Source organism: Aptenodytes forsteri, unplaced genomic scaffold, assembly GCF_000699145.1.
Source record: "Aptenodytes forsteri isolate BGI_AS27 unplaced genomic scaffold, ASM69914v1 Scaffold136, whole genome shotgun sequence".
NCBI classification, from domain to species: Eukaryota; Metazoa; Chordata; class Aves; order Sphenisciformes; family Spheniscidae; genus Aptenodytes; species Aptenodytes forsteri.
In genome coordinates this window covers 1,214,755-1,238,413 of record NW_008796111.1, presented here as the reverse complement: position 1 = coordinate 1,238,413, position 23,659 = coordinate 1,214,755, and the positions used below count along the sequence as shown (strand labels likewise).

Sequence of the window (23,659 nt, the reverse complement as noted above, 5' to 3'; positions counted from 1 at the left end):
CTGGGCCCGCGGGGGGAGCCCTGGGGGGAGAGGGGGGCTGTGGGGCGCTCGGGAGCCCCTTCCGTTACCTGTTTCTCCCCTTCTCACCCCACGCCCTCTCGCCCCCTGATTTCTCCCCGTCCCCCTTCTCCTAGGTGCGGGACCCCTTTGTTAAGGCCAGAGAGAAAAATCCTAAATGCTTTGCAAGGAACTACTGCTCTCTTTTTTTTGGGGTACCTTTCAGATCTGCAAAAGCAAGAGGAGCGCGGAGAGCTGCTGCAGCCACTGATCTTCGTCTTACTGGTTTTGTGCTCTGTCCTGCTGTACTTTAAGGTGTCTCTCATGGATCCGGGTTTTGTTAAGTCTGAAGAGGAAGCAAAGGTATATCACTTCATGAATGGAAGAAAGTGCTGGGGCTATAAAATCTATAGGCTTTTTTTCTTTTTCCCACTCTTCTAGATAAGAACAATCTGAAACAGTTTCAGTTGCACTTGCCATAAAGGAAACATACACAGACCATTAGAGATCAGGCCCAAGAGTCTCCAATTCATAGTCTGTAACTGCAGCAGGGTTCACAGACTTTGTGTGTGTCTTTTACACCACGCTTCTGTTGTAAGCGCACTGTGCCATTTGAGCATAAGTCCTCTCTTGCATCAGAGGCTGCAGTACCCTATGGAATGTATACATGACTTATGTTACGCTAACCACCACTAAGTGGTACAAGTGCAAAAAACCCGAATTGAATGGCAAGACTGAAAGAAAGTGCTCTCTGCAGCTCTGTTTATTGAACTGTTTATAGATTTGTTGCTCTCTCAGAGGACATGTACACAAACAAGTTGCAGTGAAGTAAATGGAGATGCAAAGTTTCAGTAACTGAGGAGTAGTCTACTCCAGGTTCACTGCCTTACAGATTGTGTAGAACAAAAGCATTATCAATTTTAATCATCCACCATTAATGTAAATGTTGGCTGTGTTATGAATAAGTAGCAATGCTTATGCTGAAAAGACATCGTTATCGTCTTTGGAAGTGAAGTCTAACCTTGTTTATTTTTGTCCCAAAGCATAGCGTTGGGATCAGTGTGGTATCTTGTCCACAATTATTTCTGCTTCTGTGCAAATGTTCTTTTGATGGTTACAGTAGCCTGTTCTCTCTCGATGTACCTTAACTGTCTGCAGTAGAATTTCATGCCACAGTATTTATATAGCAGCTTCTGTAGGAATTCTAAGGAATTATTTTAACTTTCCTAATGACAGAGATAGCCAGCACTGTGTAGCTGTTAAGTAAAAGGATCCAGACAGCTCAGTCATGCCAAGTGCGATAATAGCTGCTGTGCTTCAGACAGCAGCACACAAAACGTCCTTAGTCACTCCCTTTCTCTTTCTTTTGTAGGCAGGCAAGAGTGAAGAACAAAGCATGGTGATACCCCAAGTTCCAAGTAATATTAAGATGCGGCGTTGTGGTTACTGCATGGTGAAGGTAGTCATTCATAACACGCTAGAAGAGGGTGGGATGAGTGATTTGCAAGCTTACATTTTTTGGCAACATCTTTGTTCAGCTGCTGTTGCCGGTGTTTTCCTGCTCTATCATTGCTGCTCACTGCTCAGTGGTTTGGAGGCATGGCAGATCTGATTAATTCTGTCATAAGGTCACTCTCCTGCTGAAAAACTCACAGAAAAAGTAAATACAACTAGCAAATTGAATTCAGATACAGTCTTGAATTGAAAAGTGATCCAAACAAATTGTGTAGTTAAAGGTGTAGTGGTGATGGACATTGGCATGTATGCTACTTTTCCAAGGCTGAAACAAGTCCCTGCTGTCTCATAGGACCAAGGATTTTCTTTTGCCATGGGAAAATTGTATTTACATTCTTACTGCCACGTCAGTCAGACCTTACAGTATTGTCAAAAAGGTTACTTTGAAGATATCTTGATAGAGGATATCATGCTCAGAAGAGCAGCTGAGCATGACCTATAAGAACCGCTGGTAGCTGTGAGCTTGTTTGGAGGCCTAAAAACAACAAAACATTAGCCTGAGTTGTAAAAGATAGTATGAAGGAAAAATTAGAGCAATTAAATTAGCTCTTAAAACAGCTTGCCTAAAGCCTAGAAGCGCCCATTTTCAGAGCAATCCTTATCAGTTTAATAAAATCAAGCATTATCCCAACTTCCATAAATTCCTGAAGAATATCTACCAGGAGAAGCCAGCTTATTGCAAGAGGAAAAGCTGGCAAAACACATACATGCTTCAGGGAACAAATCCTAGGAGGCACTCATACTACTTTCCTCAGCCAGATCTTTCATCTTCTCTATTCCTGGTACTCGAGCTGCTTTCCTGTGCAAGTGTCTTGTATTCACACAGAAGTAGAGACGCTTCCCTCCTCTGTGCTGTCCCATAAAGACATCCCATCCCTGCACACGTTCTTCAATAGCTGTGGTCCTAGTTTTTCGCCTCCACACTCTGCTCATGCTTTCCTGAACAGAAAAGGCTGGCTCTATCTCCCTCCTTTGCACACTGGACTTCCTATAAATAGGTAGATAATAAAGAAAATGTATAGACAGAAGTAGTGTGGGAGAGTCATTTAATTTGAATCTCACTCATTTGGGTCTGTACCAGGGGAATCACGATCCCCGTTAGTTGTCTTAGGAACGAAAAAACAAAGTTGTGCTGTTATCTCAAAATGGAGTGCTTTTGGGACAGTACTGCTGTGGAGGAAGACGATATAGCATGATGCTGTCTTCTGCCAAACGGGGAGTTGAACTAGTGGACTATTGCCAGTGTGTGTTTGGTTGGTTTTGTTTTGCAGCAACCGATGCGAGCCAAGCACTGCCAGCTGTGCCAACACTGTGTACGGCGTTACGACCATCACTGTCCCTGGATTGAGAACTGTGTAGGAGAGAAGAATCACCCCCTCTTCATAGTCTACTTGAGCGTGCAGCTTGTAGTTCTGCTGTGGGGAGGTCATGTTGCTTGGTAAGGCCTGGAGTCAGCACTTTGACCTCTGAGATTGCTAAAAGTCTTGGTGCCTCTAGAGCCCCACTGAAGGGTTTATAGCAGTGACTGGATTGGCTTTGTATCTTCACCCTCTTTTGCATCCCGGAGATCAGCTCTTCTGAGCCCCCTAATCTGCTGAGGAACAACGAGGCTGATCAATAGTTGAGCAGAATCTGATAATTTGGGTTTCATTGTTCATCTTTGTTTTAAGCTTAAATTAACAGAATTAACAACAGTACAAAAGCTAACTAATTTTGCTTCAGTGACTGTAATACGGTCTTTGTTTACAAATCCAAGTACTGGAAACTCCAGCGGGGTTTCAGCTGTATGCCTGTTCAGGAGAGGAGTTAACTGAAGATGATTGTCTCTCTCAATTGTCAGGGGAACCAGCATCTTTTAAACTTCTTAGAATCTAAGTCACTACTGGTGCAGTCTCTTAAGAGAGTTTATGGTATATTAACTCTCTGTAGTAAATGATTATCAGAAGCTCACTAGTTACGAATCAAACTTAAATGTGCCATCAAGTTTGCTTGGCTTATGTAACTAGTTCTACATCTTTAACCATGAATTTATTTCTCTTTGAATTGAAAGGTCAGGCCTCTACTTTGAACAGTCCTGGGACTGGCTGCAGCACAACATTCTCCTCCTTATGTCCTTCCTCCTGATAGTCATATTCACCATTGTTGTCCTGCTGCTGCTTATTTCGCACCTCTATCTGATCTCATGCAACACCACCACCTGGGAATTCATGTCACATCATCGCATCTCCTACCTGCAACACTCTGAGTTGGAGAATCCCTTTGACCAAGGGGTAATCCTCAATCTCTGGAGATTCTTCTGTTCATGCCACCTCACTGCATGGGAGAACATCTATTTTCACAGGAACAATGAGCCTGTCTAGTCACAGTAGTACCTACCTGGTAGAGTGCCAACACATCTGCAGGTTGCCGGGTAAAGCTTTGCTAACGCAAATGCTGCTGTTTCCTTGCACGGAACTTTAGTACATCATCAGCTATGCAACCTGTTCCACAGCCTGTTCATCCTGCAAATTACATTTCAAGGATAGTCAGGGTTACTTTTTATGTACGAGTAACACTGTTAAAGGGGAGACACTGGTTCTGGGAAGGCCAGCAGGGCTAACTTCTGGACTGAGCAAAGGTTTCTCTCTAAATTTACTTCCTTTTGCTAACTACATCCACATCTCTCCAGAAGAGATGCAAGAGTAGCGTGAACATCCATGTTCACTTCTCTTCCCCAAAGTTTCCCTCTCCTTTTGCTGCTAGGGAACAGCAGCTATTACAGACAAAACCAGCCAGAATCAATATAATTCCTGTGGCCTTTCTTCAACATAGTTCTCACTGTGAGAACCGCAGTGCCTTTTGTCAATAGTGTTGGGCACGTAATAGAAATATTTGAGTAAATATTTGGACAGTCAAAAGCAAATTTCATTTTGACCACATGCCTAAACTTTATGCTTTTCACAAAGATTTGAGGCTTAATAGTGTTAATGTGCATGAGAAACAGCAGTAAGGCACCAAATTCAGCTTATGAGATAATTAGCCTGTACTTTGTGATGCCCTGACGAGCTTCCTAACAGTTTTTTCTTTAAGTTGATGGTGCTGTCAACAATTCATAGACTATTTTGAATGAAGTCAGCAAAGAATGATACCATCCACTTTTCTTTGGACAGAAAAGTAATACTTGCCTATGGAATTACTTCTGCAGATAACTTCATGCTCAGGCCTTTCCCGTAGCTTGTGGGGAGAGAACCAGTAGCAGAGGTGGGTACTTCGTGCCTAGCTCAAGTAACACTGTTGGTAATACTACTACCTCAACATACTAGTAAAATTTTAATAAAAGAATACAAAGTTTCAATGCAAGAGGAAAGATTCCACGTCCTGTTTGTTTCATTGAGATGAGGGGTGCCGATAGCTTTCTAGGATAGCAGCAAGCTTACTTATTTTCCATTGTAATAAAAGGTCATACTTCAAATTTCCATGGGGAACTAAAAGGAAGTTTGGGATGACCAATTTTTGCTTTAAAAACAGAAAAGGCTGTGGTGTGAATTTTAGTCCTGACCCTTTTCTGTTTAAAAAAAAACAAACAGCACCACAACAAAGCCTTAGTTAAAATTATTTTGTGTCTTAATTGCCTTGGCTCAGGAATTAACACCAGCTCAAGAGCACATCTGGCAAGCTGGTAGGATACACTCAGGGTTTAAAGCTGATGAGCACTCATGAAAGGATAGTGTAGTCACTAATACAGCATGATAGTCCAAAAGTAGTTTTAAAACAGCGGAAGGATCCCTTTTGTGACCAACTCCAGAGTTTGTAATCTGCATCCAGTCTGGTTTGTTCAGGGTAGAAACTCCTATCAATCAGAGGGATATCAGAACGCTAAGAACTGTTTTCATAACAATGGTATACTATCCAGAAAGGATTCCGCAGTTTATTTGTGTCGGTGTGGTGCCTGCTAAAGTATGGCTTATCTGCCACATAGCAATTTCTGGTTCTTCAGGTATCAGTCAGATAAAAGTTTGTCAGCAGGTACTACAGCTCAAAACACACAGTTTTGCTCTGTTTGGTAATTCTCTTTTAAATGCACCAGGATGGTAATTTACAGTCTTTTTACTTTACTATAAACTATAAATTAAAAGATTAAATATGCCTTTTTTGGTTCTTAATGCCTCCTTCCTTGAACCCAAGTTCTAGGTTTCACCTGTGCTAACAATCCACTGTGCTACTTACCACTTTACAGAGGGTTCAACCTTAAGAAAACTCACAAAACACGCTGTAGGGGCCAACAGCAAGCCAACCATTACTATTCAAACAAGGGTGAGGAAAATGTGTATCCTGCTTTAAATGGGCCATTATGCTGTAAGGCAGAGCAGGGGGTTGAAAGGATATTTGTACACAGAAATTTTCAGAAGCAGGTATACTTGGCTCTGAAAATAGGAAAATCTAGGTTCAGTGTGAATTATTTCTGTTTTGCACAAACATACGCTCTTACCTCTCTGAATTCTGAAGCACTTAGACCAGCCTTGATTTAATAATGACGACTCACTAGCTGCACCCGAACCTTATCTCCAGATATAGCACAATTGCGTTAGTTCAACTAATGTCTACCTCTGTTGAAGACAAACTGAAAGACTAATAGCTGTGCATCCGTATTTGTCGTCAGTGTGATGCTTCATTTCTAGACACCCTTCCTTTTTTTGCCCAACAAGCTAACATTACAAATTTAAGAGAAGAAAATGTATCTTATCATGTATTATTACAAGATATGTTACCAGGCAGATGAAATCACCTTTAACTTACTGATTTTCCGATATTAACACTGTCGTGATTTAGCTATCCCAAAAAAGATACAGGATACACACATTGATAAAATCTGTGGAGAGGCAACTTGACTGCAATCATTTGTATGTGACAGCTGATGACACCATGCAACATGTACACAGACAACTTCAGTGGGAAGGAAGGAAGGAAGAAAGAAAATATTACTAGTGACATTTACAGAGAAAAATAAAATCCTGCCTGTTGAGCAGAATATGGTTAGCCCTGATCTGAAACATTCAGCTAACACAAAGGAGATGAAAAGCTGAGATTTCATTATAAGGAAAGCTATCTTTATTTAAAAAAAAAATAATAATAGCATGTGCAAAGCTGTAGCTTTTTTGTATCATTAAAAACTAGCTAAGATTTAGCATCCTCAAAGAAGTAGAAAGAGACTCCTTTTCCTTAAGATAGATCACTTGGATTATTATCAAACCCAAACATCATTGTCTTGTTTGTGTTAAAATCCATTCCTTCTCTGGCATACACAGAGTTATGATGGGAATGGGCATAAAATTATTACGAAGAGGGAATGCTGCATATCTTTTCTAGAAAATAGGTGAGAATCAGCCATTCCCCCCTGCTACTATGCAACTTTAAAAAGCCATGCCACTTACTTAGGCTTTTTGCAAAGAGAAACCTGGGTTGCAGAGATACTTGATTTAGTTAAATTAAGTCCAGCTTAAATTCCAAATTTCCATCTATATTCAATGGCAGCAGAAGATGCATCCAGTCAAACATTAATTACTCTTTAAAGATAATTGACATCCAGTATCCATCCACCAAATGAGGCTGAAAAAACACAGTAGATTAACTCAGCTTGCAGGGCACTCTCGTCCTGGGGTCACCAGCACTACCAGTTCTACGAATTCTGTTGACTTTTCCATTGCTCATGCCAAGTCCTCTCTACACTCTCTCAAGGTGGTAACAATCTGTTCCTGTTTCTTATAGCACAAGAATCAAACATCTAAAAGGTGTCTGGAGACAAAGTCAAAGTCCTTGAAGACAGTCTGCTGCTTACGGGTTAGGAGAGCAACCTCCTCTGGAGGAGTAAGGATTGGCTTTTGTGATGTAAACTCTTCATCAAAGTTGCTAATGTCGGTCGGATCTCTTAAAGTGGGCACAAAAGGGGGCTTCAGAGTCCTGGCAAACAAGGCATCCCAGTCAATTTCCTGTAAGAGAAGGAAGTGAACAGGCCAGATTGACATTAACATTATTTATGAAATGTGAAAGTAAGAGGAAGGATTGCCCCTTCCAGATCATTTGCAACATGTCTTACTGCTACTAATTTAAAAAAGAGAGAGAAAAAGAGAGAGAGAGAATTGAAAAAAGGCCCAAAACAAACAGCATAGTTGGTGTAGGCCAGGTAGTACAGAGATTCCATACAGTCTAAGGCTGTTCTTCAGAACACCAAGAAACAAAGCTACAGCTCAAACTATATTTAGGAGGGACAAAACTGAAGTGCAGCTGTGGCCAGGTGGATCTGTGGACTTCCCAGCGATTTCTGCTGACATCCAAGTTCTTTTCTCACTCCAGTGCAAAGCCAGCCAGGGGCTAAAAGGCTAGTAACTTCTGGCAGATGGGTAATGACAAGGAGGAAAGGTAACTCCTTTGCCTGGAACAGACGTGTACCCTTGACCCAAAGCAAATGTGTCTTTAGCCTCAATTTCTCTTAGGATTCATGTATATCCTGCAAATGCAAGTGCTGTCAAATAGACTGACTGGCAATCACTGTCATCACTAGACAGCACCTTTGACTGCTGCAGTTTGATTTAAAAGGGGTGTTTGTTGATGGCTCAAAAGGTAAGTATATTTGTACATAGCAGCATCACAATTGGAAATAACAAAGTGGCTCTGGAAGCCTACAGATCCCAGAAAACACACTTGGGGGATGTAATTTCAAACATGAATTGAAACACATATTCCTGAATACAGCAATGAGGTGCAACAGAAGCTACCACTAAGATTTCACTGACAACTAATGGAAATATGCCACAATACCAACAGAAAGCAAACCACTCTCAGCTCAAACACAAGAGATGAAGGGGAGGGATAACGTGAGTTCCTACCTTAAAAAAGGCCTGGATTTTAATCTCTTCTGCATCTTTTTCCCCTGCTCCCAGTCTACGCTCTGGACATTTCCGAAGAAGCTGCAGGAAATACCAGTTCAAAAGTAAACAACTGGAACAAGGATGCACATAAGTAATGTTCCAGAAGGAAAAACAAAAGGAAGGAGATGGACTGACCCCTCAGTATCTTCTCATTCTCACTTTGCAGCAAGGTCATAATCTGCTAGTAATAGCTCAGACCTAGTTCCTTGTAAACAACTTGCCAACATCAATAAGATACCCGCTATAAAGCGCATGAAGCATCTCATCTTAATTGTGCACCTGTGACTACTGGGTCACATTCAAAAACTGAATCAAGCCATCTCCACTGAATGACTCTGACATTCCTGCCCTTTAATCAACATTTCTCCATTTCAGACTTCGCAGCAACAGACCTCAGTAAGAAGCCTGCTTAGTCATCCTTAGACAGAATAGCATTTATGTAAAGAGAAGGAAAGGAAAAATACGTGTAAATTTTAAATGTTTCCTTAGTCTGTGTAGGCAGCTCCAGATTACACAAACAAATGCTATCTCGTCCTAATAGAGTCCCTCTGGATCCACTTACACAGTAAATGCAAATTCCTCAGGCTCCCAGAGACCCATCAAGCCCATTACCTTACGGATTATAGAAAGTGCCTCAGATGAAAGGAATCGTGGATACCGGACTTCATCGTTGACAATACTGTCAAAGACTTCTTCCTCATCATCTCCAGGGAATGGTGACTGCAATTGTGACATTTTATTATTTAATCCACATAGCACCCATTCCTCACTATTAAAGAGGGATGAGAATAGCAGGGAGTTGTATGGATTAATTAGTGTTTGGCAAGCACTATGAATGAGAAAAAATGTAATTTAAGTACTAATAAATAGTTGGCTACATTCAGCAAAATTTTATCTCCGGTGGTCAGGTACTAGTCTCCCCAAGACTGCTTAGTGAAATCCTCTTAGAGAAAGGTGGTCTTACCTCACCAACAAGCATCTCATAAATGAGTACACCCAATCCCCACCAGTCTACTGCCCGAGTGTATGATATGTCCGTCAGGACTTCTGGAGCCAGAAATTCAGGAGTGCCACAGAAGGTGTTTGTGCGGTCTCCAAAACCTATTCCTGTAGGAAAAGAACACTTCTGTAAAATCCAGCACATATTACTAAATGGATCACATGCAGTCTCACCTTCTGAAAGCCATAGATTATCACTTTATAATCTAATAATGTTAACTGGGCAAGGGCTTTCATCAATGCTTGTCAATGCCAATAAGGAAGTATGAAACCTGAGGCCTCTGAAAAGTCCATATAAGAAATATACAGACAATACTTAAATAAACAGCAAAACCATGGAAACCATTGCTCATTTACTCAAGTACGTATTTTGTAGTATCCTATATTCTGTCTCCTTTGAGCAAACAAGCACCTTGTAAACTCCTTCATAAGTTTCCTGAAGAGTAAAGGACAAAGTACTCTTTCCAAGTTCATCATAGTCAGACAGGTGAGGTTTTTTTGTTGTTCGGTTTGTTGGGGGGTTTTTTTGGTGGATTTTGTTTTATTTTTAAGATGGGGATGAATACAAGTTACACACAACCATCTCAGTACCTGTATTTGTGAACACTTTACTAAAGCCCAGATCCTAAACTGGTTCTGATGGTTCAATTTTGGCTTCACCAAAGTCACTCACCTTCCTTACACAATCCAAAATCTGCAATCTTCACAAATCCTTCAGCATCTAAAAGCAGATTATCCAATTTCAGGTCCCTGCAGGCAAAGGAGAGGAAAGAAAACGGTGGATGATGTCTGACGATTGCCAACCAACATCTTTTTTTGCAAGAGGTAGAAACTAGACATTAATAAAGAGAATAAAATCTAAATTGAGTAAAGTCTACATTTGGTTTAAATAATGTATTATTTGGAAGATTCCCCTTAATTTATTGGTATTTTCCTCTTAACGAAAGGCTCACAAAGCAGCTTAGAGCTGGGTGGGGCTTATTCATCTGGAAAAGAGCATCCCACAACAGCATGACAAATTACTTGACTATCACAGTAAGAACAAAAGCAGTGACTTACAGGTGCCCCCCAGAATGTATTGACATGTCACAGAGGATGAATCACCTGCAACATGTCAGATGAATAACTTCTAGATGACTTTCTTTACTGTAAGCACGATGAACATGCCGATAGCAACAGGTGATGGGGAAAATACAGACAGACAGAAAGATTAGAAACCCCAGCAAGATAGTGAGCTCCAGACATACAGCTACAGGAAAAATAAACTTTCAATTTGCTGAACTGTCTTATACTTTATTTTTTGCTGTATTACCTATAAACAATTTTCTTCTCATGCAAGAACTGGAGCCCCAAGACTACACAGGCTGTATAAAACCTAAAAGAGAGAAATAGTTATCAGGAAATATCTATGAGAACCAAGTTAAAAATTTATAGCACCTGAAAACTAGACTAATTCTAACTCACTGTGCCATATGCTCTGGAAAGACATCTTCATGTATGCGCATCATAAGATCACCACCCGGAGTATATTCCATCACAAAACAAGCATGATGAGGTGTCTGGAAACATGCAAACATGTTCACAAGGAACGGATGATCGGAAGAATTGACCACTTCAAATATTCGCTTCTCACAGTTCAAGCTGCCAGGATTCAAAGAATGAAAACGTCAATGTTAAAACTTGGCAGAAAAACCTGTTTTGAGAAAGACAGGATGAAGAAGAAAATCTTTACATCTTAAGTTACAGAAATAAAAAGTGAGGGCTAATACAATATTTATCTTACGTACTTCCAAACCTTGAGTTTTAGAGTAGTATTCAGGTGTTATTCCACCAGAAGCTAGAAAGCAGCGCTGTTATGTTTCCTAATTCCTGATTTTAGTTACCCAAGCCTTAAGGTCACATTTAACCTTAATAGTACCATGACCAGTACACATCATACCTACTAACATTTGATTACAGGTGTGTTAATGTAGCCTCTGGCAATAGTACCATCTCTAAACGAAGCTCACCTATCAATTTCATCTCTCCTAATAATATCTTTTTTCTTCAAGGCTTTGATAGCATACAGCTTCCCAGTTGGCTTGTATTGGGCCAGCAGTACCTGAAAGACAACAGAAAAGCTGTACTTCAAACAAATCTGTTATTTCTTTATTGGATTACTTTGACTCCCATTGACACAAACTATTTCCATCCACTCCAGACAGTTGTCCTCAAAACCAAGCTCAAGTAACTCCAGAAATGGAGCACTTTTTTTCTGCTCCTTGTGCTGCAGCAGTCCAGAAGGATGTCAGCGTAAGTTATATTCTTTTCACAAACAGTAGTATCACAGCTGGCCAACTGCTCTATGAGCACCTCAGAGGTCTCACAGCACGCAACTATGCACACAGTTTTTGGGAATGGAGCTATTCCACTAGTGATCACAATGATAATGAAAAGAATGAAAAGAATGGTAATGATGTGCTTTATGGAATGACTTAGCACTCCCTGGATGGTTTTCTCCAGGCTTTGAAGCCACAAATCTTCTGGAGTTTTGACTGTTAAAGGAGTTAGCAGCTGTTTGTGTGGTTGGGTTGGGTTTGTTTTGTATATCTGCATTGCAACAAATCTCTTCTGTACTGCAATGTTTCTATTCAGACTCTGAGGCAGAGGCCCATCTTCACAACCGCAGTCCTACTGACCTCCTCCACAAAGTGTACACTTGTACACTACCTTCCCAAAGTGGCCACGTCCCAGCATGGCGATGCAGTGAAAATCCTCAAGCTGAACTGTCCTTTTCCTGCAGACAAACAAAGAAGAATTGCTGAGACAATACCCAAAAGATGCATAAACAGATAACAAAGGAGTGTGTATTTGTGTTAGGGGAAGAAGCTCTGTATAGCAAAAGGGAAAGTGAACAGCTGTGTCAACCACTCCTCACCTAGGCTGAAATCCTGAAAAGTTAGGCTTGCTGCTGCTGTTCTGCCACTGAAGAAAGGAGCAGGTAACAGTAAGGTGAGGAAACTGCTCCCAGTGGCAGCAGTTCCATCTGTACTGGCAACAGGAGCAACAATTCTGACTGTCCAAGGCTTGCTTTCTCTGTTACTTCCCATAACAGGATTGGTTCCCCCTGACCCCCATCCTTGGGGCAGTAAAATTCAATTTTGCCTACACTCCTTTCAGCAGGCTCAGCAGCAATTGTGTTAATCGGACATGAACATGTGTATCAAGTGCTAGTAGGACAAGGGCATAAGGAGAAGTTCTCAAACAGGAATTGGAAATGAGACATGGTGAGACAAGAGACATAAGATGTTGCTGAAAAAAAAGTAGCTGAATAAAGAGATGCTATAGAACGTTATGTCAGCCACAAGGTGTTACCAAGGAAACTAAGGCTGCAGAACTACTTGGCAAGAATTTAAAAAAAAAAACAACAAAAAAAACAAAACAAAAAAACAACCCACACCCTAAAAGCTTTAGTCCAGGATCATCTTTAAAAGACAGCAGACACTCCACACTCCTCCACTGAGTGAAATGAGGGGCTAAGTATCTACGCATGAAGGACAACTCCTTCCTCAGCCTTCTCAGAGAGAAGGTAGGTAGGTGCCTGACTACATCCTGACTACAGGGTTTTGAAAATGGGACCCCTCAAAAGTGATGATGAAGTTATGAACATAATTCTATGATCTCAACTGCAAGATCAGCTTAGACAGATTTTGCTATTTGTGCTTTTTTGGTCAGTATTTGTTCAACAACATTCAATTTTTTTTACTTGTCCTGTTTTTGGTATATTTACTACTGTGTATCCTTGCTACATACAAATTGTGTATATCTAACTGCCATAGACTACTAGCAACTTACTGTTTTATGCCTCCCTACGTAATGAAAGACAGTGTATCTTGCATATCAATAGAAACAAAAGAGTGTGAGGGATGCCAAAAGTGTTTCTGAAAGGTATTACTTAGAATGCAGACACGTCTAAATATGCTACACCATAAAACTTCAAACACAAGGAAGCACTTGAAGACAGTTAAATGACTTTACCTTCTACTAAAGTCATCTATTACTTTAGGCCTAGTCTATCAATAGGCCAAGTATTGGGGTTAATAAGCAGATAAGGCACAGCAGACATATGGACAAATAAGGTTCAGAGCAGACTTTTCATGGTATTGTCTACACTCAGCACTAAGAGTCTGCTGCTGAGTAACCAAAGCATATCTTGAGCAGAATTTTAGTCTGCGTGCTCAAAAATTTCAGCCCAGTGCCTCTTTAATCTGCGACCCAAGACAGCCCATGCTGTCCACAGTTACCTTGGAGATGCCTGGATTGGACATTCTGTTAGAGCAGAGCTGCAAGACTTCTCCTCAACATGCAGCCTCTTCAGACACTAGGAACAGAAAGAAAATTACAGTGTGACATCCTCTGGAATCACCAAGTCAGACCTGAACACCCACACCCAACTTTTCTCCTCTGTCAAGATCCAGCACAACCACATACAAGTTCTTGCAGTTGGTCATCGCCTCTGCTTGGAGGAAAACAGCATGAAAACAGATTGTCTACGGTCACACAAAACTATTCCCATGTACAGTATTTTTTTGATAGGGCCAAACCCTTTAAAATAAATGCTTTTAAAAGTCTAGGATAAAACATTTCCTTTCTAGAAAAAAGGCATCTCATGTTCCAAAAAAAGTCACAATGATCAGAGAATGCATTTTCCTCTACCACCAAAGCCAAATGAGAAAGGGTAAGATGTGGTAGAACCCAGGTCATTAACCATTATACTGCTGAAAACAATTTTCCTGCTCCTTCCTGTCAGAAAAGTAGAGCTCTTCTTGGTTTTGCTCAGTTTCTTTAATGACAAAGAACCTCATCTCATCCTAAAAGCCTGCCGGCCCTCCTTCCCTGCTTTCTCTGTGCAGTCATCTGTTCTGTACTCTTGCCCTGAACTCCCAATGCTGACCTGTCTCCCATTTTGCATGTCCAAGAAAAGCAACTTAAAATTTTAAAAAAAGAGAAGAGAGAAGGAAAAAAGAAAAGAGAGAAAAAAGAAAAGAGAGAAAAAAGAAAAGAGAGAAAAAAGAAAAGAGAGAAAAAAGAAAAGAGAGAAAAAAGAAAAGAGAGAAAAAAGAAAAGAGAGAAAAAAGAAAAGAGAGAAAAAAGAATACATAAAGATATAAAAAAAAAAAAGAGGTGCAACACTTTTGTGAAGGCTCCATGCCAAAATAGCTCACTGGATTCTGAATCCCTGGAGATCAGCCAGCTAATGAGGAGGTGCCTGCCTAAAGTATAGTTAATTTCTCCAGTAATAAACAAATAAGAAGAACCAGGCCTTGAAAGAATACCAACCAACAAAGAAAAGTCTCCCTATTAGCCCAGATGATTACCGGAGAATCTGCAGGAGACAGTGTTGATTCATTGGAGTTAGCCGTCAGAAAAAGGCGTGGAGGCTTGGGTGGCGCTTCATCAGCAAATGTAAGCTTAGCCACAGGAAAGTCACTGCATTTGTAAGACAAAATTGAAGGAGGTTGCTTTAGGGCAGAACATTGTACACAGACACCTTTGTAGCACATAAAACATCAGCAAAGTTGAGTTCAGTCCTGTACACTGGACAAGAGGACTCCCTGATTCACACCACAAGTCTGTGAAGTATCAGCAAGACATATTCTCTCCTAAATGAATGAAAAGAAATGAGCTATTAAGTTGGTGATGGTTAGACTGACATTCCAACACTAGCTCTCTGATGCTATAAAATTAATGAAACATAGGTGTATAGAAATAAATCACTATGGTCAAGAATTTAAAGGAAGCCTTGATTTTAACAGCAACGCAGTAGTTGACTCAATTTTTTTTCTTTTCTAGGTCTTGTGAATCAGAGGGAATAGCCTCTTTCAGAGAATGACTAATTCTCTAAAAATTAATTCTAACAATTTTTAAAAATTACTCTTTAGAGAATTTTCTTCTACAGCATATTTAAAAGCTTAGTTATGTACCTTCTGAGTGCTACATTATGCTACTGGTTGGGGTACATGTAACCTCATGAAAGAAGAGTGCATTTTTACCACAACAATCACATTGTGACCTTGCACAGAGTTCAGTTACTATACTGGTGAAGACATTTAATGAGTGGAATTAAGAACCAGTACATTTTTTGTGTGTATAAAATAACTTTTGAAAATCTGCTTTTGGGGTTTTTTTTCCTATCACAGTGTTTACTTATCACCACTTTTATGCCCACAGACCTTACTGCAGAGGAAAAGAAAGCTGCTGAAGTTCCCCGGCTCTGGAACACACTGCTTGTTAGGACAGCAATTCTGGAAATCGGTCCTACTGCTAACAATAAATCAGAGCTAGCCACAGCGTACTGAGCACCCCACTAAAACCACATCGTTTCAGGCAGCATTGGCTTTTTTAAAATCCTGAATTAAGTTCCACAGATACAATTTTCACATCAATATCTTCCTCCACCTTAGTAAGGTGCAACAGAATTTTAAGATCTATCCTACACCCGTTCCAGAGCGTCATCCAGCAACACTCAGAACATGACTTACCTACTCAATTTGGACATTGAATCAACATGACTTTGCGGGGGAACTGGAGAGAAGTCTGTGTGAACAGGGTCATGAAGTGGGGGACTCAGAGTGCTCATGGAACTACACGGAGGGAGGAAACTCATCATCAGGCGACCCCAAGCAGCAACATTTATGTTCATTTGAGGAGCTCGGAGAAATTCCTTCCCTGGAGGAGTCAGAGTCAAAACACCAGTGAGATTACAACACACAAATTACAATCTCACGTACTGTTAAATTATCGTTTTCGCCCAAACACCCATGGGTTACTCAAAAAGGTAGGCCACCCTAGGGAGAATGGGCTTTTTTTTTCAGGGAAGAAAGTTTAATAAAGATGATGATGAAACAGATCTACTATTTCACCTAAGTTCAGCTCCATATAATATCATAACGATCCTCAAGTAGAAGTTGCATAAAACATTAAAAATTGATTTTAAGTCAGGTTTTCTTCTATTTCAACACTGTATTTTAACCATGCAGCCTGTTAATAGAAAGTTTCTGAAAATGTCTTAAAAAGAGTAAAACATTTGGGATGTTTTCATTATTTTTACCGCTTCCTGAAGAATATAAATATAAAATCTCATTTATCCCCCACAGCCAGGAGTTCTCAGTATGTAAGGTCTTACCTTATTCAGCTTCACAAGAAAGAATTTGCAGACAAAAAAGGAAGTATGCAAGCTATTCCAGTCTCTAAACTATTAATCTGAGATGCCAGCTCTAAAGACTTGACAGACAATCAGTAGCCTGTTCATGCTACAGTCTTCTATAATTCAGAGTTTTCCAGAAAACCTTCCAATATCTGTTCATCAGTAACAGCATCACTGGTTAAATTAGGACAGCTTGAGTCCTGGATCTTGCTAAGTCTGTTAAATAACTCGTAATTATATCTTCCTAACAATGTTAATTGTGCATAGAAACACCACGACAATATCACATTACGCATCATGCTGCAGCCAGGCTGCCTGCACTTTTTATGACTGAACAAACTTTCACATTCTAATAAAGCCCACCTACTCACACACAGTAATTAGCAAGCATTTTAATGTCTCTCAAATTTAATGGGATAGGAGTGCGTGCCAGCCTGCTTGTGCAAACCCCTGACCTCACCTACACACCCTAGACAGTAAGCAGTCAGTTCTCCAGCAGCTTACCTTTCTGTTTGGGGAAAATGCGTTTCTGTCGCTGCAATTTTGGCTTTCTCTCAATGACAGGATTACAGAACATCACCTATCAGAGAAGCAAAGGGGATTTGTCAGGATTCTTCATTTACACTGTGAACACAAACTTTCACACATGCCTGCTCTCTCATCAAATTCTCCATTCATATCTGTTTGGTAAATTAGGAGTCACTCCTATAGACTCCAGACTGCATTATTCTAGCTTCACCCTCTAAGCATCTGTTACTTCAACTGTGATTTTAGATGTTGGAATTTTCCGCTACCTGAAATGCAGAAAAACCCCAGAATTAAGACCAATTCATATCCCAAACAAAATTAATCTAATTTGTAAAGCCATGCATAAAGAACACAACCATTTGTAGGGTAAGGAAGGTAGTAGCCCATGGCACAGAAGTAAAAACCAAAAACAACCCCCACAAAAATCAAGGAGGGGGGAAGAGGAGGCAAATTTTGGTACATGAGGTCAAGATCCTACTTTTGGAAAGATAACCACAGGAGCTGTCATCACAATACAAAGGAGAAAGTACTGCGGCTTTTAAGGGATTATCTGGATGATCTCTTCATTGATGGTACTTCAAACTATTATGCCTCAGAAAGATGATAAAATAAGCATACCCAGAGGGAATGTGGATCTCTGATTCTACAGTCTCTGTGATTCAATTCTGACCATTAAGCCATATGTTTAATTAAAGTGTCACCGATGACTCATAATGAAAGCAAATAAAAACCAACAGATTTCACAGCACACACACATATAATTACAGTGGAGCAGCTGAAGAGTCACTCCGGGCTATGGCATGTGTACATCTATTATATCATGTTGTTCCTTATTCTTATATGTGATATTGATGCAAAAGGATTTCAGGTGTCATTCTACCCTTCTAGATTATTGCTCCTTCCATTCCTTGTATCCTGGGTTGAACAACTGCTGTCAGGGCACGCACCCTAAACAGACAGAGTTCTCTGAAAAAGAAACAAAGCTGACATTTATACCTCTGCAAAAAGCATTCCTTGGGGTTCAAGTGAGAGGCACATCCCATGACGTTCATTATCAAGGAAATCATCCAAACGTAAAAACTTCACTGCACATAGTTCTCTCCAGTCTCTCCAATAAATTGCAATTTCTAGCTCACGAGACTAGTGGGATGGGTGAGTAGTGAGGGAGAAAAAAAAAAAGCAGAAGAGTTACATACTGCCCCACGCTCTGGAAATGGCACACATGCTGTTGTAAAAATCCGGTAAACTAAACAGTACACATAAGAAACTTCTTTAATCCTTCTGTTCCCTGCTTTCTCTGATGTTCTCAGATCTTCCTAGCTAAAGACCCTCTTGGAGATGGCTGTCTTGGCTCCCCATTTCAGAAATCCCCGTGAGAGCCACTTTGCTGGTAAGATGAAATAAAACTGCTCAGATAAGGAGAGAAGGACAACAGATGCTGTTCAGGCTGAATCTCTGCCAGAGATGCACTGCCTTCAGAGGAAGACTAAGATAACTGGCACATGAAAGGACATGGGGACAGCAGCAACAGAGTTGAATCAAGTGGAATGGCAGCTAGATGAGCAAATCAGGTAAGGTGAAATGGAAAAACAAATACAGCACAGGGAATCTGGGGCAGACTTACCCGGTCCAGCTCAATGATAAAGCTCTGGTCCCATGCCTGGTTATTAACTGGTCCCCAGTTTGTTTGGCCAACCACTTTATTGTCCACCTTGAGCACAGCAAGGACCTCATCTGGACAAAGGAGAAAACATGGATTATAATCTTTTACCAAAGAAAATCTCTCATGCTGAAGGTGAATATCCCAATCAAATGTAATTTCCAGGAGAGTACTAGGACGACTAGGTATAATGCGATCCATTTTCTCTCTAAGTTTCGCAGAAACCAGGTTTCTTATAATTACACTCATACCAGGCTAACCTAGTACCTTGATGAGAAGCCCCCATGCTCCCATATGTCACTCACAGTTCAACAGGGAACCCCATACTCACTACAAGGCTCTTCATTCCGCAGGTACTTTCCTGCAACACTACGGCCATGGATACCCAGGCCAACTCGTGTTCGGGAAAGGGACCTCAAATCACTTGGGCTGCCACAGATGGGAGAAGAACTAGTCATGCGGGAACGTCCTGGAACATTTTCCAATAGGTCCTGACACCCCATCAGTCTCACTTCCAATGTTCCTGGGGAATTTTAGGAGAGCAAAGAATATTATTATGTAAAAGATGAAGTGATTCCAGTCAGCTTGTCCTCACAGGGGTCCAAGAATTTCTCAGATTCATGATTTCTTGGTTAACAGCTCAAATCTACCCCAGACTAATAGACTGCAAATCCATATGATCAGAAAGCTCTGGCTGGCCTAGAAGAAATAAGTCCAGTTCCTCGAAAATCAAATGTCCATATAACAAGAGGCATTACAACAATGAGAAGAACTGCAACTCATTTTTCCCTCTGTCCTCCTCACAACAACATGCCATGCAGGATTTATGGTACCTGTAAGGGCTGTAGGTTTGATGACTGAAGTGGGTTGGATGCTGCCTTGCTGAGCTCCCAGGGAGGAAGTATTTACTAGTTCCTGCTTGATGAGTGCTCTTTTTGGGTGATCAGGAGAAAGCTCAGTAAGCTGATGTTCCAAGGACAAGCGCAGCAGGTCAATCTTCTGAGAGGACTCTTGCAAACGACCCTGAGCCTAGCAATATGAAGTAGAACAGAAAGCAGGCAGAAATTTTCAATGTACAGCACCAGTCCAGGTACTATTAATCCTTTATGAGCTACTAGAGTAAGCTTCAAAAAAAGACCAGATAACTTCTTACTAATAAAGGAACAAGACGAAATATTTTCCCATAGGTCCTGACCACCCCGTCAGTGTCACTTCGGATGTTCCTGAGAAATTTCACCAAAGCAAGGAACGTTATCCCTAGAAGGGAAAGTGATCCCAATCAGTCTGTCCTCACAGAGAGACGGGAACTTCCCAAATTAGTAACTCTTGGTTAACTCTACTCATTCATGCTAAACCACTAATGTTGAGGCATGAAACCATCCTCTCAAGAAGGCCTGAATAAGTGCTTACCTCAGCCAAAAACTTGCGATCCTGTACCCGACTCCCTCCTAGGATCTTCAGCACATTTTTTGCCCCCTCAGCTACAGCAGCTTCAATGCGCAGGTGATGTCTCAGCTCCTCAATACGCAGCTCCAAAGCACTGATGGTGGTCCCCATCCTCACTGGCCATTTTGGAGATAAAACATAACAAGGGTGAAAATTGACTGAGTATTCTGGATCTTGGGGCTTTGGACGCATCTGTTCTGGGCTGTATCAGTTACTTAAAACACCTTACCTGCTGGATCCACTGTATCTTCCATCCCTCCTGCTGACTGAGATACTTTCACAATGTGCATGCGGATTATTTCAATCTTTGTCTTGCTGTCCTGAAGCATCTGCTGAGCTGTAGCCAGCAGCTTCCGCTCCTGCCAAAAAGAAAGGATATGCAGAGAGAGAACCATGTTCATTAAAAATGTATTACGATGATGTGTTCACATATGAGGATGAGGTGGTACCTGCAAGAAGGGTCATAAATGATCCTGAAATGGCATACATACGCAGTTACGTAAAGGAGACACTGCTGAGGATCAAGTACTTTGAGATCACTATCTCCATTTGTAGAGGGAAAGGACAGGTAAAGGACATGTCCAGTTAATACCAAACCTTGCAGTCACTGAGACTTGTGCTTCACTGGCCAACTGTGCTTACAGTCTTTTGTGAGCAGAGGTTTTGAAAAAATAAAAATATCACAACCCTCTACACTGCTGGTCTTACTGAATTAAGCTTCGTAATAAGCTTGGATTTTTTTTTTTTAATTATCCTTTGACTTTTAAATATGATTATGCCAAACTCAAAAGGTGGAATGAATATGAAACCAGTACATCTCTGAAAATTTTTCTCACATAAAGTGATACTACATGCTGTGCTCTATCCTAAACAACCTAGTGATATCAAAACATCACACCAACTCAGTGTACAATACCAATACTTTTTAAACTTTCTTTCCTCAAGTCAGTGACTGAATATACCTCTTATACCGCCCTTACTACCTTCACAGGCTTGCAACAGTTTTTCTAGAGATAGCACTTCTATCATGCCACTTCCTATGAGATGCTTTTCTCTGCCTCTAATCTGGAGTCACTATGAGTGTTGAGGTTAGATGCATTAACATCTCTTTGTTGGCATTCAGCCAGCTAAGTTAAGCATCTAGACTGAATAAGTAATGCAGAGTCTGCAGCTGGTAGGGAGAGGTAGATCTCTCCAAAGGGCCATTCTTCTGTTCGAGAATGATAACACAAGCTACTCTCTAGGCACCTAGCACTTTCCACTGAGACTACAGAAGGATTTACATGGCTAAGTTAAAACAACATGATTCCCAACTCTATCATTAATACCGCTAAGCAACATTCAAGAGTAGAAGCACAATCAGCATCTGCCATGTAAGAACTGCCAAAAAGATCAAAACTGCCAGACTATGCCCGTCTGTCCGGTCTAATAACTCCCCTCTAACAGTGATCACCACCAGATGCTTCGGAAAAAGGCATAGGCAACCACATCATGGGCCAAAGTGGAATAAACTACACTTTCAGAAAAGCCTTTTCCTAACTTCCAGTAATTATAGATTGGCTTAAGCTCTTGACAAATGAAATATGCACCATCCAATTCCTTGCTGATTCCTGCTAAACTCCTGAAATCTGCAACATGCAAGTCTAATGCAGAATTGGAGTATTGGTTGCCCTGTGCAGTAACATGACATGCTGTCACTGTGCTGAGCACCAAAATGCAGAGCTAGGATTCAGTCAAGCAAGCTTTGCAAATGAATTTCTTTCACACATCAATTACCAAAGAGAGTTTGTGTATGGACTCTAAATACAAATTTTGATCCAGGTATCCATGTTCCCAAATGGTTGTTTATTCTTGCTTACCTTGGATGCTGAATACATTTGGATCATGTTCTCAGCTCCTTGTTTCACCTTCATTTCAACATGCAGCTGCTTTTTCAGAGCTTCAACCTTCCTTGCCATAGGGTCTGGGTTTCTTTCCCAGAGACAAGGATCTGGTGATGCAGATCCATCTGTACAAACAATACAATCAATACCATTAGTCATCTTTTCTTGTGTCGTTTCACTGGGTTATAGATGGGTGACTCTATAAAAGAAGGTTAGGCTATAAAATAAGGTACAAAAAGGTCTTGTCTACAAAACTGGCTGCAAAACACTGTTTCAAATGAAGCTCTAGCTCATATCTGTAAATATTTCTTAGTTTATCAATGAACCTGTCCTAACAAGCACTCTTCCAATTTTTCACTCATTCATCCTGTAAGATACTTGGATGTTCAACTGCCCAGAAACTCTATTCAAATCTCTTCAATTCCACCTACAGTGTGCTTCTGAATATTGTCCATGCCCAGCACTCTTAGCTGGTCTTCTCCCTACACCGATGTCTCGTGTTGCCTCCTTTCACCTTTACTGCCCCATTCTCAACTTTTTACTGCACGGATCACTTCATCAACTAAATACCAACAGGAGAAACTCCCACTGCGTGTGAGCCCTCAACAGAAAAATATATCAATTCAATATATATAAATATTGAAGCACTATAACACAATTTTCCTGTCAATCATGACCCAAGACCTACCTGTCTTACTCTCCTCTTTGTCTGTTATTACAATCCTTGCATTAAGCTCCTGAAGTTCCCAATGCAGTTGCTCCAGTTTTCGGTTGGAAGATTTCAGCACATGCTCTATATGAACAAGATTCTTTCTGTCTGTTGTCGCTTTGCGCAGGTTTTCTGCTCCCTCTTTAATCTTCAGTTCTTTCTGTATAGCGCGGCGAAGTAGTTCCTTCTCACCCTCCAGTTTTTGCTGGAAGCTTGGATCCATTAAGTTCACACCATTGCCCAGCTGCAAGAGACAGCTGCCCTGCAATCAAGTAGTGTTGCGCAAGAGGATTTTAGAGATAACACAGTTCAACTATTTTTATGACATAGCAATACCATCAGAGGATTCCACTCCATTTCATTTAGAAACTGGTTCACACAAATTCTGAAGCCAATCTTTTCACCAAATTTTCAAGAAGACCAGACCTACATTTAAATTGCAGAGGACAGAACACAACTTTGATCTTAACATGCCTTAATGTGGTTTTGAACCATAATGGAGAAAAACCTTCATCTTACTTGTCTCCTTGTTATTTAATGTCTACATGCATCTTTGTTCTCCAAGTATCAAAGCCCAGCCAATATTTGTCCTTCTTCTGATCGACATTAACTTTTACTAGTATGATGTAGTAGATACAGATTTTTATCTGAATATGTCTTGATGCCGACTGTTCAGACACATCCCAACTAACCTGTTAGAGCTTTTTAGGAATGTCACAAGCATGCATTAACTCTCAGCTGTTACCCCTGAAGAAGAAAAATGTGAAACCTACAGCTGGTTCTACAAATGAGCAAGAAAGAGAGTAAGCTTAACTTTCTGCCGTATCTGAA

At 40.7% G+C, this 23,659-nt stretch overlaps 2 protein-coding genes across 2 annotated transcripts; one reads left to right on the top strand and one right to left on the bottom strand.

The window, feature by feature from the left end:
• The first annotated feature begins 234 nt into the window (after positions 1–234).
• Positions 235–5,640, top strand: ZDHHC12 (zinc finger DHHC-type containing 12). Its single transcript, XM_019474067.1, has 4 exons — positions 235–360; positions 1,370–1,456; positions 2,784–2,950; positions 3,563–5,640. Exons 1-4 carry the CDS (start codon positions 322–324, stop codon positions 3,870–3,872), a joined length of 603 nt encoding a protein of 200 aa, XP_019329612.1. The 5' UTR covers positions 235–321; the 3' UTR covers positions 3,873–5,640.
• A 1,008-nt stretch (positions 5,641–6,648) lies between these two features.
• On the bottom strand, positions 6,649–23,084 carry PKN3 (protein kinase N3). The gene is made up of 21 exons (XM_019474066.1): positions 22,808–23,084; positions 22,096–22,244; positions 20,466–20,595; positions 20,201–20,352; positions 19,624–19,819; positions 19,122–19,313; positions 18,755–18,864; positions 18,127–18,270; positions 17,107–17,182; positions 15,938–16,124; positions 14,774–14,885; positions 13,700–13,776; positions 12,126–12,192; positions 11,426–11,517; positions 10,881–11,057; positions 10,729–10,791; positions 10,090–10,166; positions 9,382–9,524; positions 9,030–9,137; positions 8,376–8,456; positions 6,649–7,478 (listed from the first exon to the last, which is right to left on the bottom strand). The coding sequence occupies exons 1-21, from the start codon at positions 23,049–23,051 to the stop codon at positions 7,266–7,268; spliced, it is 2,790 nt and encodes a 929-aa protein (XP_019329611.1). The 5' UTR covers positions 23,052–23,084; the 3' UTR covers positions 6,649–7,265.
• Positions 23,085–23,659: the final 575 nt, after the last annotated feature.